The sequence below is a fragment of the Plasmodium gaboni genome, chromosome 14 (genome assembly GCF_001602025.1).
Source record: "Plasmodium gaboni strain SY75 chromosome 14, whole genome shotgun sequence".
In the NCBI taxonomy this organism is placed as follows: domain Eukaryota; phylum Apicomplexa; class Aconoidasida; order Haemosporida; family Plasmodiidae; genus Plasmodium; species Plasmodium gaboni.
Window position 1 is genome coordinate 2,004,275 of NC_031494.1, and position 15,480 is coordinate 2,019,754.

The window sequence follows — 15,480 nt, forward strand, 5'->3', positions numbered from 1 at the left end:
AAAAAAAAACAAACAAAAAAATAAAAAAATAAATAAAAGAAAGAAAAAAGATGAAGCAGAATTGAAAAAATATTAAAAAAAAACAAAAAAATACAAATACAAAAAAAAAAAAAAAAAAAAAAAAAAAAAAAAAAAAAAAAGGAATTGCAAAAATATTTTTTTATAACATGCAAAATGTGATTAGGAAAATAAAAAATACTAGTAATATATAAATTTTTTTCATATTAATATTATATTAGTATGCAAAACATATTGTATGCTCTACACGGAACCAAAAACAAAAGAAATAGAAAAAAAAAAAAAAAGAAGAAGAAATTCACACAGAAATGTATGCATAAACAAGATAATTTACTTAAATGAATATATATATATATATATATATATATATATGTATGTATTTATATATAACTTAAATATATACTAATATTTAAATTTTTTTTTTTTTTTTTTCCAAATTATGGTGATTATAATTGTATATACATTATTTCATAAAATTTTATATAATGTTAAATAAATTTTACAAAAAAATAAACACATAAATAAAATAATGAAATAACGTTGATATATATTTCTTTTTATACTTTAAATATATACATTAATATATAATAATCTTCATTTCCTATGTATTCCATTAAAATTCATATAGATCATATATTTTGCATTGTATATGAAGTTGCTTGTTTTTTTATTTTTATACGATTATTCCATGTTCTTTTAATTTTTCAATTATATGTTTCTTTTTTTCATCTTTATTTATTTTATTCCATTCAAATGATGTTACGTTAATAATTGACCATCCACTTTTTCGGAGGAGCCAATGTTTGAAAATGGTAGTACCACATTTTATATATGTCCTAAATAAAAAAAAAAAAAAAAAACATACATATATACATACATATATATATAATCACATATTTATATTTTTAAAGAACAACCCTTTTTGTTAGTTTTACTTTTTTATCCTTTGAGGATCCCCTTTTTCCATTTCGTTCAGAACTAAGAGGTGATGTGATGGACCATCTATTTCTATGGCTATTTTTTGTTCACCACATTTTTGTTCAAGTTTTATATCAACTGATAAGAGATCTTCTGTTATGTATTCGTTGTCATACTTTATATTTACGTCATCTAATATTTCACATATTTGAAAGTGGAATCCAGAAATATGATCATTTTTATTCTTATTTCTTTTAAATTCACGTTTTTGTAATAGCAAAAAAATATCATCTTTTAATTGTAGAAACCTCTTTGACAACTGTAAATGGGAATGATCATATTTTACTCTTAACCAAAAAGTAAAAATCATATGCAAATGCATATGATTTTGTTCATTTATATTTACATTATTCCAGTCATATAAATTTATAAAATTTATAATAGATTCACTTATAAGATTGGTCACAGATATTCCCCACAAAAATCGTACAAGTAATAAAAAGGAAAGATTATTATACTTTTCTAAAATTTTTATTTCATTAAAAATATACGAATATATTTTCTGTATAAAATTTAAATCATTATACATTATGTCATCATCATTATATGATTTAGTTTTAAATAATTTATCATCATCATCATCATCATTTATATTTTCTTTATACCATATTTTTTTTTCATCTTTTTTTAAAGTATATGTAGTAACTTCATTTTTTGCTTCTTTATTTAACATATATCTTTCTTCTTTCTTTAATTTGTCATTATATACAAAGGCATATGCCCATGACATAGTAGCATATAATTCGCTAACCACATTCAACTTTATATTTGTTATATTCGCGTGTTTATTTTTATTATGTGTAAAATAATCATTTAAAGTAATATTTGATAATATGACCTGAGATAAATTATGAAATAATATTGGATTATATACCCTAGATTGAATGAAATATAAATATATGGATATAAAATTTTCAGGTATTATATATTTATATATCTTATTTTGTAACATAAAACGAATTATGTGAAACGAAAATACGAATTCAGTTTTATGATAATAAGATAAAGACCACAATATTTTTCCAAAAATTTTAGTATCTTGTTCATTGTAAATTTTTTGAGTGATATTTCTCATTGTTTCATTTACAGCTAGTTGGTATAATTTTTGATTTTGTATTTTTAAGAGAGTAATACTTTCCATAAAATAACATAAATTATAAAAATCTATATTTGTATTTGATAACAATTTTTTTTCTGAATATTTTATTAATTTTTTTAAAGATACAGGTATATCATATCTACACATGGATATATTCTTCTCTAAATATTCATCTCCTTTATTATTTTTATGTTTATTTATAAATTCCTTTATTTTTATATCTCTCTTTTTAGGCACAAAATTTGTTGCTTTATGGAGACAATATATACGAGAAAAACATAGTAAAGCAATACATAAATTATTAATATGAAAGGTACGATATTTTTTTAATATTATATCACATAATAAATCAAAAAATGATTTATCAAAACAATGCATTCTATAACAACTTCTTACAAAAAAAGCTAGTTGTTTTTCATCAAATAATTCAATAAATATTATTGATTTATTATTTCCTTGATTGATGTTCATTATAGTTGTATTATTAAGAATGGATTTTTTTTTTTCTATATTTTTGTTTTCCTTATTTGATTTACAATATATGTATGACATTATTTTGTTTTTAATATTAGAACTAATATGCTCTTGATTTATTTTTAAGTGTGCACATAAATTGGTGAAGTCTACTAAATCTTGTACTTGACAATTTTTCATATTGTCAATAAATTTATTAACAAAAAAGTGTTGTATATCCCACATACAAATATTATTATCAATAATATTATTATTACATTTCGATAGTGCTGTTAATATAAATAGAATATCTTTAATACTAAATACAGTTTCATGAAAATTGTTCTTTTCTAAATATTGTCTTATATGTTCAGAATGATTCAAATATATAAAAATAGAAATGAGGAAACTCATATTTTTTGAAGATATGCCTTTTATTATATTATCATCTTCTATAATTTTTTTTTTTATCATATTAAAAATACTGTCAATAACATTTAATTGATCGAATAGTACATGACTTTTATTTTGATTACTACATTGATGTGTTAATAAATTGTTATATGGTTTGATTTTTTTCATTTTTGTTATGTTACTATGATCATTATTATATATATGATTATTTATAATTATGGATTTTCCTTCTAGATTTCTTTCCCTTTTTATATATGTTAAAAATTTCATATATCTAAAATATATCCAACATATGTCTATAAATAAATTTTTTTGGATGTTCGTTTCTTTGAGAAAAAGAAATGTAAAATTATGGAAATAATAATATGTCTTTATCAATTCATTTATATGTTCTATAAATTTTATAGTATAAAATATGGTGAGAATAGAAGAAAATTTATAAAAAAAGCTTATAATATCATATGGTTTCATATTTACAATATGTATATCTAATATATTATGTAATTCTTTATATGTATACAACAATTGATCTTTATTATTTTTCAAATACAAATTTTTTATCTTTTCTATAAATGTAAATAAATTATTGTCCTCATTATTTTTTAAATTATTATAATTGTTCTTTTCTATGTTCGACAATTTTACAACATTTGTGCCAAAATAACATTTAATATATTTATAATTATAAATATTATAACTATTAATTATTTTCATTTTTTTTTTGTTCATATTTATCTTTGGTGGTTTTTCTTGTACCTTTATATTATCCTTTGAAGAATTTATTAATGAACTAAAATTTTTATAAATTTTAATTCTGCCTTTCTCTTTACTTTTATTAATACTATCATATTTATTCGACATGGTAATTAAAATATTATTACTTTTTAAATTTTCATACGATTTATTGGTTCCCCTACTATTGTTATACATATAATGGTCACATATATCATATATATCATATATATCATATGTAGATTTTATAATATTATGCATAAATAAATTTTTTTTTTGTAATATATAGTTTGGTTTATATAATAAAATATCTACAGATATATTATGCACATTTTTATACTCCAATATTGTATTTATTTTATTAGGCCACTTTATATTGTTTATAATTTCGTATATATTTTTTTGCATATTTGATATATCGACATCATACTTTCGTTTATTCATATTTATAGTTTCCTTACATGCTTTAAAATTAGATAGAAACATATCTATATGTTGATATAATATATTTAAGTAATGATGATTTTCCTTGTTAAAATATAAATTGATGAATATATTCTCTTCTAATATAAAAGACAAAAAAGATAAATAAAAATTAGTTAATATATTGTATTGATTATAAATAAGTTGTTCATTTTTTATCATATAATTTAACTTAATAAATGTGTATAGAAATAATTTTGCTGAATATATATGTTTAAGACTTAAGGACCATATAATTAAAATTAAATTGTCTAATGTGTATATATTATTATTATTATTATTAATAATAGATTTATAAAGAAATGAATAATCTATATCTGGTTGTCCTATAAAAATCATATTGGACCTTTTGATAATTATATTTTTTAAATATTGATATAAAAGAATTATTTGATGTGTATATAACCTGTCCTTATTAATATTATTTTTCTTTATATTAATATTTTTTGGTAGTTGCTCATATATCCTTATAATAGGAAATTTACACAGACAATATGTAAGAGTTATCAACTCTTGATTATTTAATAGATTAAAAAATGCATACTTTTTTTGAAAAATAATATACTTAATTATATTTGCATATAAATCAAGGAATAATATATTTTGCTTCATAAAAGATAATAACATATTTACAAATGATTCATAATTTTTTTCGCTTATTATTTTTTTATATATTTCATGTTCCAAAATATAATTTTTTATATTTACATAAAAATACAAATTACTAAAGTTAACATAAGAATATGAATAAAGTAATATTATAAGTTCTTTATATTTTAATAAGGGTATGAGACTAATACTTTTTTTATAGTACTTTTCGTGTAGAATTTTATGGTCTTTATTTAATTTGCTAAACGACCAAAGCACAATAACATATCTTGAAGGATTTAAGACAGGTAAATATTGATTAGCATAATAATATAATAAATCAATATTTATTTTATTATATATTGAATATTTATATATAATATCAGAATTATATATATTATTGTATGTACTTTTATTATTTACTTCAAATATATGATTTATATTAGCATTTGAAATATTACATGGTTGTATTAAGGATTTATTTATATCTTCATATTTTTCTTTTATAATATCACAATTTGGTAATATACTACTATCTTTATGAATATTATAATTTATATTATTATGAAAACTTTCATTTATAAATTTATCGTTTAATAATAATTTATTTTTATATTCAATAGAAACAAAATATTCATTCTTTTCATTTAGGAAAGAAAAATATTTACTATATGACCATATAAAAGAAGAAAATAATCTTTTATTATAATTATTTACATTGTTTATAATATTATTTGTATCTTTTAAATAATCAAAAATTCTCTTTACATTTTGTTCTATGCTTTTATTAATATATATTTTATTTTTTATATATATTTGTTTATTTTTATTTAATATTTGCATAACTCTATGAAAAAAAGTTACATAATTAATAATATTCATATGATCTTCATTCTTCTCAATTATTCTTATAAGTTCCAATACATTATTACCTTCTTTTAAAATTTCTTTATTTATTTGTATAGATTGTGTGATATTTCCTTTTTTACTCCTCTTGTAATCATATGGTTGATTGGATTTGCATAAATATCCATTCTTTTTATGATAAAATCTTTTCTCTTTAATAATACAACGTCCACATATGTTATTATATAGATGTATAAATACCCTTTTCCTTGGCAGCATTAATATATCTTTTTTTTTTTTTTTTTTGACTATTCATATTAAAATAAGTACATTATATATAATATAGATTGTGCCAATTACATGATAGTTCATATAGAATTAATTTTGTTTTTTTCTTATCATTATATATATAATATATGTATAGGTATATAGAATTGTATTAATTAAAAAAAAAAAAGGGGAAAAGGAATTATTACACTTGATATTATAAGTTCATTCCATATAAGTATATATAATATTTAATGTATAAATAAAACATTCTTATGATGATATTATTTTTATATTTATTATTTTATTTTTTTTATTTTTTTTTTTCTGGATAATCATGGGAAGCATGATGAATTTCCAAATGGATAAAAATTTATTAAATTATATATATATATATATATATATATATATATATATATTATTACGTTGATATAAAAAATTTTTATTTTAGTTTCATCGAATTTATTTATATAGAAAATATATACGGTTGTTTAAATTAGTATAATTTTTTTTTAAATAGTATTTAAAATTATACTTTAAAAATAATAAATACATTATTTCTATTTTATTATATTTTAAAAATTTATACATTTATTTAAACCATAATATATATAATATAATTATAGTAAGATGAAAAAAAAAAAAAAAAAAATATACATGTATATTATATTTTCATTAAATTTCATAAAGGAGAATTAAGGAACAGGCTTTGAAATTTATATACACATTGATAACTACCTATATTTTATAAGAACACAATAAATATAACCTTAACATATTGTATTACAATCATAAATATGTAAAAAAAAAAACCAAACATATCTTTTAAAAGATATATATATATATATATATAGAATAAGTTTAATTTATTTACTTTTATATAATATTTTATAACGTAAAATAACTTTTTATACAATTCCATATGATAATATTGAGGCATAATTATAAAATATATTTATCATGTTTAAATTATTTTTTTTCATTTAATTTTTGCATATATACAAGTACACATAAATTTCACAAATGTTTAAAAAAAGAAGAAGAAAAATAACTTTTCCTAAAGTGATATATATAAATATATATATATATATATATGTATATGTATATATATATATTTTTTTTCCCTCCTCGAATATATAACAATAAAAGAGTTTATAAAAAGAAAATAAGAATGTTGCAAAATGTAAAATATTTTAATATATATATATATATTTTTATTTTAATTATTATATTCTGGAACATTGCAAAGGTTGTTTTTAATAAATTTCATTTGATTTATTTATGGAAAAGTACACTCATAAAATTTTAACATTATATTGAAATGGTAATAATTTTTTAAAAAATTAAGGGATATAAAAAAAATACATAATATATTTATAATATTATTCAAACATTTTCTTTCTACCATTAATGATATGACAGTTTTTTTTTTTTTTTTTTTTTTTTTTTTATTTTATTTTATAATTATTATTCATAGGAATTAAGAAATATTATATATATAAAATAATAATAACATACATAAATAAAAAAAAAAAAAAAAAGTACAAAAAAAAAGTAAAATATAATAATAACTGTAAAATATATATTATGTTATTTTTATTTATATAATATTGAGCATGTCAATGCGAACTCTTTTATAAAAATATATGTAAATATATATGTATACATATATATATATATAAATATAATATAATATAATCATATAAGATTTCTTTCAAAAATTATATGTACATATAATAATTAAACATATACTTATTTATATATATAATACCTCGATAAATTCCTATAAATGTAGAAAAACGGAATTTTATAAGTTTATAATTTTTTTTGCCCTTTTACAAGTAGAAAAAAAGTGTTTCACAAATATTACTATAATATAAAGTAAAAAAAAAATAATAATATGAAATAAACATATATATAAATATATTAAATGATATATAAATTTATATATATACAATGAAAATATTTTTTATATGTTTTATATATGTACAATATTAATATTAATATATATATATAATAAAAATATTATTAATAGGAGTATTATATATATTTGTATTAATATTTATTATGTATAATATTTTATAAACCAAAAATATATATATATATATATAAATAAAATAAAAAAAAAATAATAATAAAATATTTCAAATTTTATATATAGCATTTTTTTTTTTTATATATTAAAATTTAATAATATTATATTTTTTATATCAAGAAATATAATTTTTTTATATTTAATAAAAAAACATATTTATTTTATCGCAATTTTTACAAAACACAAAATTTAATTTTATTATATATTACAAGCCCAATATTTAAATAGAAAAAAAAATATATTTTTTATAAACATAATTATATTATAAACATGCCGTAAGTGTAAAAAAAAAAAAATAAAGTCATCAATATGTATATATATATATATATATATATATATATATATATATAATAAAAATATATGATGTAATCTTATAAATATGTATTATGAATATATAAACCTACAAAATGAAAATATGATTATTTATATATATATATATGTAACATTATGTTAATATAGTGTATGTTTTGTATCTACATAATTTATTATTACTTAAGTATATATATATATGTATACTTTTTAATATAATTATTTTGTTACTTTTATTATTATCTTATGAAATATATATTCCATGTGTTTATATTATAATATGACCATAAATATTTACATGTTCGTTATATATATCTCTATATATATATAATACTCATGTATATGTGAATATATAAAATATAGATATTTTTTTATGTTTTATTTCCCTTCTTTCCAGACTTTATCCAATAGTTTTGTGGGCACAAAAAAAGGATTGCCTTTATCTTACCATTGAATTACAAGATATAGAAAATGTAAAGATTGACTTAAAAGAAGATAAGTTGTATTTTTACGGTACCAAAGATAAGAATGAATATGAATTTACTTTAAATTTTTTAAAGCCAATAAATGTTGAGGAATCAAAGTATAGTACTCAAAGAAATATAAAATTTAAAATAATAAAAAAAGAACAAGAAAGATGGAAAACTTTAAATAACGATGGAAAAAAACACTGGGTTAAATGTGACTGGAACTCATGGGTAGATACCGATGAAGAAGATAAAGCAAATGATTATGATGATATGGGTATGAACAGCTTTGGTGGTATGGGAGGTATGCCAGATATGAGTCAATTTGGAAATATGGGCGGATTAGGAAATATGGGAGGTTTAGGAAATATGGGAGGTTTAGGAAATATGGGTGGTTTAGGTAATATGGGTGGTTTAGGAAATATGGGAGGTATGGGTGATTTAGATTTTAGCAAATTAGGAAATATGGGTGGTGATATGCCCAATTTTGCTGGATTAGGTGGTATGGATCAATTTAAAAATATGCCTAATATGAATAATATGAATGATGATGATTCTAGTTCATATGGTGATGATACAAGTGATGAAGAAGAAGATGATGATGATGAAGAAGATGAAGATGTAGAAGTTGATAACAAGACATTAGATACAGATAAATTAAAAGATGAAGAAAGTAAAATTCCTGATGCAGCAGTAGAAGTACAAGAACCAGTAGCCTAAATACTTATATATTTAAAAATATAAAAAAAAAAAAATAAAAGGAATTATTTTATTATTCTACATATATTTCTTTTTTACCATGTATAAATAAATATATATCATATATATATATATATGTAAATGTATGTATATTCACTAAAATATTATATATATTCAATATGGTTTTTAAAAAAATAAAAAAAAAACAACAAAAAAAAAAAATTCACTAATTAATGTATTAAAAATGAACTGCTATATTTTTATTTCATGAACTTATTTATTTATTCATTTATTTATTCATTTATGTATATAATTATTTTAATAACATACACACATTTTGTATATTTTAATATCTATTCAATATATACATATATATGTATATGTGGACAATATATTTATCATAGTTCTCTTATATATATATATATATATATATATATATATATATATACATATCCTATTCTAAAAAGGATAAAAGAGTTCATTTATAAATATATAATTGTAACGTTAAAATATAAGTATTCATAATTTTCATTATGAAAAATAAAAAAAACAATAAAGAAAAAATATATATGAATATAATATTAATTTATGTATTTACCTATATTAGAAATATAATTAATAAAAAGCACATTCATATTTTATTCAAATGTTTTTTCGTAAAAAGTATTTTATTTTTTCATAAATATAATAATATAATCTATTCGAAAATCATTTGAACTGATAAAAAAAAAAAAAAAAAAAAAAAAAAAAGTAATATAGAAAATATTGATTTCTTCAATAAAATATATAAAGAATATTTAAAAAAAAAAAAATAAGAATAAATATATTTTTCTTATATATCTATTATTATATAAATATTATTAAGAAAAATTTGGAAACTTAAAAAATAACAATGGAATAAGCATGTTCCACTAAATATTTTAAAATAAAAAATATATATATATTTATATATTTTTTTTTTCTGGAGGATACCATTAAAAATATTTAAAAAACTTTAATTTATTGTATTATTATTATTTTTTTTTTTTTTTTTTTTTGAGTTCTATTTGTAAGTTAATATTATTAGTTAAACATGGGTTTTTATTATTCATTTGAAAACACATTATATTTATATATAATAGACATTTAAAAAAAAATAAAATAATAAATAAAATGAAATGAAATAAATTAAAATAAAATAAAAAGTAAGTATGAATGAATAATATTATATAAGTTTTATTTATACATAAAAAATGCGAAATGTTCTAATGTTTTATTTTATTTAATTATATCTAGAATTTTAAAACAAAAATGAAGTTCATGGGGAGATAAGTAAAATAATATATATATATGTCATAATATATATGTCATAATATATATATTTATTTTATCTTATAAAAGATAGGTTATAATATACTAAACAATCATATAATATATATATTTATATATTATTTTCATTGTGTATTAATTTGTTAATTTATATATATATATGTATATCAATTAATATCTAACAAATCATCTTCATAAAAGGAGGATTTTCTAACAAAGTCAGGCCTATGCGTATAATTTTTACCATAATTGTAATATTTTTTGACAAGTCCAAATACCTCTTTAGGCCCTGATGATCCAAAAGAATATTTGAGAGGTTTGACTTGTTTTTCTTGTAGTTCGTTAAGTAGAGGAGTAAATATTCTCCATGATTCATATAATTCTTCATCTGATATGAATTTTTTTTTATGTCCTTTAAAACATTCTAATAGTAATGTTTCATATGCTTCTGGTACATTAATTTTTTTATTTTTTTCATTAACTGTTAGATTTAATTGCACTTCTTCCATTTCTTCAGAACCTGTTTTTTTAATCATCATTTTTAGATATATGGCTTCAACAGGTTGTAATATAATAACAAATTCATTATTATTCATATTTTCATCAGAAGATCCCATAATATTATGGAATTGTATACGTATTTCACAAATATCTTTATTTAAACCTTTTCCCGATTTAAAAATGATTGGTACACCATACCAATTAATTGAATTAATATATAAGATACAAGTACAAAAAGTTGGAGTAATAGAATTTTTATCAATATGTGGATCATCATGATAACTATGATTTTTTTTGGATTCATCATCATTATTTTCATCTTCTTTATAATTTTGAGCTTTTTCATATTGTCCAATAATAGTATCTTCTAATTTTATTGAAGGTATTGATTTAAGAATTTTTATTTTCTCATTTTTTACCGATTCATCATTTAAATCTATAGGATCTTCCATGGTTATTAAAGTTAATAATTGTAACATATGATTTTGCATAACATCTCTAATAATACCATAGGGATCAAAATATTGACCTCTACCATATACACCTTTAGTTTCTTTAAGTGTAATTTTGATACATTTAATAAAATGTCTATTCATTAAAGATAATAAAAATGTATTTGTAAATTTTAATTTCAACAATCCTGATACCATATCTTTACCAAGATAATGATCTATTCTATATATTTGTTCTTCATTAAAATTTTCTAATATTTGTTTTGATAACATTTTAAAAGAATCTAAATCATTACCAAATGGTTTTTCTAGTAATATTTTATCAGTACCTTTACAATTTAAACAATTTTTTTTATAATTTTTTAAAGTACTAACAAATATATGTGGTGGTAATGCTAAATATAACATACGATTTATAACATATGGAAAATTATAATTTGATGAAAATACATTATCAGGACAATTTTTTGGTGTACACATTTGAAAATATTCATTTCTTTTATTTTCATCATTTATTATAATATTATCTTCTTGAATATTATTTGATATATTATAATCAGAACCATTCATTTTATAACATGTTGCATAATATTTTTTTTTTGCTTCTTCTTCTTCAATAGTTGTTAAATATTTATTAAAATTTTCAAAACTTTCTGAAGACGAATAATTGCCAATAAAATATCTACATCTATTTTTAAATCCATTTAAAAGGTCCTTCTTTTTGGATATACACCAATCTTCATAACATAATAAACATCGTTTTAAATATATAACTATTTTATCAAAAAATGTTTCGAAATCTTGAACAGTTCTTGCAAATCCTATTATTAATAAATCTTTTGGTAATAAATTATTACAAAATAATTTAAATAAAGCAGGATATATTTTTTTTTTGGCTAAATCACCTGAACAGCCAAAAATTATTATAGTTAATAATTCCTCTTTATTCAAACTATTGGAATAAAGTGATAGAGCATTTTTAGAATCATAAATTTCTTCAATACATTTTGTATAATTTTCATAACCACAAGATATAACCGTGGTATTACTATAATGATAATTATTTTTATTCTTATGATTATTAAACATGATATTATTATTATTATTGTTATTATTACTATGAAGGTTTTGTTTGTTGCATGATGTATCTATTAAATAAGTAGCTGGATATAAATTATAATTCACTTCAATGTATGATTTAATTAACATATTTTTCCATAAATCTAATTTATCTTTAGAATTTAATAAAAATATTTTACTTGATGCATTTGCTAATAAATTTAAAGAAACTGTAATTCTTTTTCTAACATCAAATTGATTTGTTGTAGTAAAATATACATATTCTTTTAAATATTTTAAATTATCATTATCTTGATCATTATTTATAATATCTAATGTGTTTTCATTATATATATAATTATTTTGATAATTATTCATATATATATTATAAAATATATTTGGAAATAAACTGGCAATATGGAAATCACTACCCATACCTAATATTGCAATATCAACTTTTTTATATTTCTCTATCATTATTTTTATTTTCTCATTATAATCTAATATACAATCTACAATACTTTTAGTAGTATCTGGTTTATATAATTGTTCTTTTTCATTTATATTTAAATTATGAAATAAAAATTTTATATTATTATAATTACTAAATTTATGATCATCACTTTTATATCTCTCATCAATAATAAAAAATATTAATTTAGATTTATCTATATTAATGTCTTTAATTAAACACATATTTTTATAAACATCTATTGGAGTTCGACCTCCAGATAAACCTATCACAACATAACCATCTTTATTACTTTGTTGTTTATCATATATTTCTTTACAAATATAATAAGCTGATTTCCAATTAAAATCATTCAAGTCTTTTGTTTCCAAATAATTTACATTGTGTAGATTATTTATTTCTTCTGTACTTTTTACAAAATTTTCATAATCCATTTTGATTTTTATTATACTTTTCAATTATTTCTAAGTAATATAAAATAAATGTGATAAATAAATAAATATAAATATATATATAAATATATTCTATATGTATTTATTTAAATATATTTTATATTAATATATTTATAAATTAATACAATTACTCTAACGCACACCTATTTTATATAAATATTACTTTTATTAAGTTTGTTTAATTGAATAAAATATATATATATATATTTATTTATATGACCCAAAAAATCTAACACAAATATATTCATATTTTAAAACCAGTATAAATAATCTTCATAAAATTTTACAAATTATAAATTAATCACATGAATAATAAAAAATATATAATATATATATATATATATATATATATATATATGTGCATCTTTAAAATAAAGTTTAAATAATTAAATGATTAAATGATCATATATGCAAATAAAATTAACTTATAAATATTAAAAGAAAAAAAAAGTACACCATCTTATAAAAAAAAAAAATAATAATAAAATAAATTAAATTTCCTTTTCCATTTATATAAAATTTTATTAGTGTTCACATCATTTATACTTTAAACCCTTCAACTTTTAAAGTGTATTCTGCTGCAGTTTTTTATGAAAAATCTGCATATATAATATATATATTTTATTATTATAAATAATATAAATTTTTTAATGTCATTAATGTTTTTATGTATGTATTCTTTTTATATTCACTAAAACATAAATTGTAAACAAATATATATATATATATTATATATTATATATATGAAAAAATATAAAAAACCAAAAAAAATTTAAGAAAAATAACATAAAATTAATTAATAAAAGTACAATTATAAAAAATAATTAAAAGTTAATATTATTATTACATAAATAGAAAAATAAAAAAGGAAAACATAAATATATATATATATATATATATATATATAATAATATATTATATATAAAATAAATAAAATTATAAATATAATTTTTTTTTTTTTATATTTTATAGATATATATATGAAAATTATATAATATATATAATATAATAGATGAAGTTTTATCATGAAAAAATAAAAAATTAGTCTTTTAATAAAAAAAAAATAATATAATATTACAATAAAATAAATAAATAAAAAGAAAAGAAAAAAAAAAAAAATTTATAAATTACTCTATATATAAAAATATATATAAATGGGTATTCATTATATATAAAAAAATATAATTTTTTATTATAATTACTATATAAATATATATTATAATTTTTATAATATATATATATATATATTATTTTATATTTTTCATTTTGTATGCACGCATATAAAAAAATATTAAAGTATATAATATATAATAATATATAATTATATATATATATTTTCTTTCTATGATTAATAAAAAAATTACTATATATTTTTTATTTATAATTTTACATTTATATCATTATATTATTTTTTTCTTATTTGAATAATAATAACAGTTTGTGATTCTTTTATAATTAATTATATATATATATATATATATATATATATATATATATTATAACATTGCTTGTTTATTATTATATGATGTTATTTATTAATAATAATAAAAAAAAATATATATAGATATATATTTTTTTTTATAAATTATATTCCAAATGAAATTAAAAAAAATAACATCCCTAGAATTAAAATAAGAATGATGATATATAAATGTATATTTATTGACGTCATTATTATTTATAAAATAATTTTATAATAATTATGATATCTCTGTATTTGTTTATAAGCTTTTTATAATTCCTACACAAATAAATAGATAAATTATAACCATTAGAAATAAGCAGTCC

General features: G+C 17.2%; 3 protein-coding genes across 3 annotated transcripts; 1 reads left to right on the forward strand and 2 right to left on the reverse strand.

Annotated features, from left to right (window-relative positions):
* Positions 1-691: 691 nt before the first annotated feature.
* On the reverse strand, positions 692-5,890 carry PGSY75_1453600 (putative RAP protein; the record flags this gene model as incomplete). The annotated part of the gene is made up of 2 exons (XM_018788219.1): positions 692-854; positions 954-5,890. 2 exons carry the CDS (start codon positions 5,888-5,890, stop codon positions 692-694), a joined length of 5,100 nt encoding a protein of 1,699 aa, XP_018639591.1.
* A 2,353-nt stretch (positions 5,891-8,243) lies between these two features.
* Positions 8,244-9,469, forward strand: PGSY75_1453700 (co-chaperone p23; the record flags this gene model as incomplete). Its single annotated transcript, XM_018788220.1, has 2 exons — positions 8,244-8,248; positions 8,680-9,469. 2 exons carry the CDS (start codon positions 8,244-8,246, stop codon positions 9,467-9,469), a joined length of 795 nt encoding a protein of 264 aa, XP_018639592.1.
* A 1,454-nt stretch (positions 9,470-10,923) lies between these two features.
* PGSY75_1453800 (glucose-6-phosphate dehydrogenase-6- phosphogluconolactonase) lies at positions 10,924-13,674 on the reverse strand (the record flags this gene model as incomplete). Its single annotated transcript, XM_018788221.1, has 1 exon — positions 10,924-13,674. The coding sequence occupies one exon, from the start codon at positions 13,672-13,674 to the stop codon at positions 10,924-10,926; it is 2,751 nt and encodes a 916-aa protein (XP_018639593.1).
* Positions 13,675-15,480: the final 1,806 nt, after the last annotated feature.